General features: G+C 46.7%; 1 protein-coding gene across 1 annotated transcript in view; it reads left to right on the forward strand.

The window, feature by feature from the left end:
- Window positions 1–2,928, forward strand: part of VPS11 (vacuolar protein sorting 11 homolog (S. cerevisiae)) — a 9,230-nt gene that overhangs the window by 6,009 nt on the left and 293 nt on the right. The window contains exons 11-15 of the mRNA XM_009585698.1: window positions 413–552; window positions 852–1,054; window positions 1,592–1,763; window positions 1,876–2,098; window positions 2,807–2,905. Coding sequence (XP_009583993.1) covers window positions 413–552; window positions 852–1,054; window positions 1,592–1,763; window positions 1,876–2,098; window positions 2,807–2,905 — 837 coding nt within the window. The remainder of the gene's footprint in view (window positions 1–412; window positions 553–851; window positions 1,055–1,591; window positions 1,764–1,875; window positions 2,099–2,806; window positions 2,906–2,928) is intronic.

Below are 2,928 nucleotides of genomic sequence, written 5' to 3' on the forward strand. Positions count from 1 at the left end.
CGTAACCTTTCCAGATGGGCACTGATAACATGAGGCAATACATATGCTGTGCTGGACAAATGGCACATAAATGGGAAAGCAGCCTGCTAGCTGGGAGAATACTCCTTTCAGTGAGGCTGAGCTTGTTTTGTATGAATCTCATTTAAGAACAGATTGCAGACAATACAACCTCTGTGGGCAGATGCCTCTCCCACAAAAGTAGCTCTATTTGCTTTCCTAGGTCTCTGAGGATGCTGGCTGTTTGGGCAAAAGAAGTCATGTCCTGTTTGCTTAAAAGGGATAGAGGGCAAACAGCAAAACTGTCCTCCTCTTTGAAAGAGCTGCAAATCGTTGTCAGGTCTTGGTGCAAAATGTTTGGGGGTGTGTGTGTGTGTGTGTGTTGCTCTCCCCTACCTCTCCCCCTTCTCTGTAGGTCAAGGAGAAGCTGCACAATGAAGCCCTCACCCTTCTGAAGAGTGGAAGGTTCCAAACAGTCTTTGATAAGGCCTTGGTCTTATGTCAGATGCACAATTTCAAGGATGGTGTCCTCTACCTCTATGAGCAGGGCAAACTGTGAGTGTTGTCCGTAGAGTTCTTTCCCTCCCCTCCACCCTGCAGGGATTTCTGAGCCATAAATGTTCCTGCCTTACAATGGTAACGACCTCTTTAGTATCTCGGGATGGGAACTGTAGATCACTGCTCAGCTGAAAATATCTTGTTGTTAGAGCAAGGCAGTTACCTAGAGAGTGAATGACAGACCTGTCTTGGCTTCCGTGTGAATGTGTGGGGATTGCATGGCTGGGTGAAAACCTGAGGTCCCTGTAACAACTCAAAAGGAGAGATTGTTGCAGCTGAGTCTCTTTATCCCATAGTTTCCAACAGATCATGCACTACCACATGCAGAATGAGCAGTACAAGAAGGTGATTGAGGTGTGCGAGTTGTATGGAGACCAAGAGGCTTGTCTCTGGGAACAGGCTCTCGGCTACTTTGCACGGAAGGAGGAGGACTGCAAAGAGTATATTGCTGCGGTGCTGAAACACATTGAGAACAAGAATCTTATGCCTCCACTGCTTGGTAATAATGACGTGTGGCACCAAAAAAAACCACCCCCAAATCCAAACTAGTTTATAGTGCACTCTGTAGATGAGAAATTTGAGAGAAGTATCAATGAAGTTTGAGCCCGCTGTTTGAAGTAATAACCTGCTGTATAGGGAAAAGCAATGCCAGTCACAGCTCTCTAATGAGGGAAAAAGATCTGTGGTATCGGTCGTAGAGATGTCTGTACATGATTTCTGTTCTGTCAGTGTGGGGAGGTGAAGGGCTTGCTAAAACTCCTGCTGTGCCTTAGTGGAGAAGTTGAAATGGAATCCAATCCACTAGATCCTTGCTTTGCCCCTTTTGGTCTGAGCTATCCAAACATGCTCCCAGTCACCCATTTCTGGAAGAGGTCGAACTGAAATCGAGTCTTTAAATGAGCTCTCTGATTCAGTAAGAATGCTGACTGCCTTTGCCTGTAAGTGGCCTTTTACAGGAAAGCGGTCTGTCCAGGTAGGACTAGTGTAGCTGCAGTTTTTTTGCTTATGTTTAAACTAACATCTCAGTTGCTCTCAGTTGTGCAGACGCTGGCTCATAACTCCACAGCCACACTGTCTGTGATTAAGGATTATCTTGTCAACAAGCTGCAGAAGCAGAGCCGCCAGATAGAGCAAGATGAGCAGAGAATTCAAAAATACCGAGAAGAAACTACAAGGATCCGCCAGGAGATTGAAGAGCTAAAAGCAAGGTGCGGGACTGTGTGCTGTCTTGTCTTATGTAGGATAGAACTGCTGTTTTCTTTTATTAAGGAAAAATACGCTTTGTCTTTCTCGCCCTTCTGCCTCCTCTCACTCTCCCAGTCCCAAGATCTTTCAGAAGACCAAGTGTAGCATTTGCACCAGTGCCCTGGAGCTGCCTTCAGTCCACTTCCTGTGCGGTCATTCCTTCCACCAGCATTGCTTTGAAAGCTACTCTGAGAGCGATTCAGAATGTCCTACTTGCATGCCAGAAAATCGCAAAGTGATGGACATGATCCGAGCCCAGGAGCAGAAGAGAGATCTGCACGACCAGTTTCAGCATCAGGTAGGATGACATTGCCTGTCTTACAAGTTTAAATAAATAGGGTTTAGATTCATTTACAGATCCCCAGAGACTGGTAGAGAAGGGTAAGGCCGAAAGTATTTTGTAAACAAGGTTATGTTGACTGCGAATAATGAGGCATTAGGCCCTAGGGTGACTGCATTATGTATAGGGCATAAAGAGTCCTTGATGCTCTCCCAAGATGAAACTATTCTCGCCTGCCCCTGAAACGGATCGAGACCTGTCAGTCAGTGTGACAGCTGGTCAATGAGTTGTATAGAACAAATTAAGGATAAAGGAAAAAAAAAGTTGTGTGAACTGGAGTGGGGATGGGATGGTGCAGTTGGGGTACACCAAAAGTATTGTGTCTGCATTGTGTTTCCTAAGGGTGAAGCGGTGAAGTCGAGAACGGGGGGATATTAGCTAGAACATGTTAACGCATGTGGAAACTAGAGTAGCTGAGGCCGTCACTTTCCTGCTTAAGATAATTGTTCGTTGCCTTGTCAGTGCACGGCTCAAATATAGGATCGAAACAAGAGCTGGAAGGGCCAGCATCAGAAAACCTTAGCAGAGGAAGCCGCTAATTGAACTAGCAGAATAGCCAAGGAGTGACGTGGGTCGCTGTGTCTCTAGTAAAGAGGCTGTAAGCGCAGGGGGGTGAAAGGAAAGGGGTGGAGGCTTTTGCTCATGCTGCCTCTCTGTGTCCGACAGCTCAAGTGTTCCAACGATGGCTTCGCTGTTGTTGCCGACTACTTTGGTCGGGGCGTCTTCAATAAGCTCACCCTCATCACAGACTTGCCCTTGGGAAAGGTGGCTACCACTATTGAGGCTGG

Source organism: Fulmarus glacialis, unplaced genomic scaffold (assembly GCF_000690835.1).
Source record: "Fulmarus glacialis isolate BGI_N327 unplaced genomic scaffold, ASM69083v1 scaffold39699, whole genome shotgun sequence".
In the NCBI taxonomy this organism is placed as follows: domain Eukaryota; kingdom Metazoa; phylum Chordata; class Aves; order Procellariiformes; family Procellariidae; genus Fulmarus; species Fulmarus glacialis.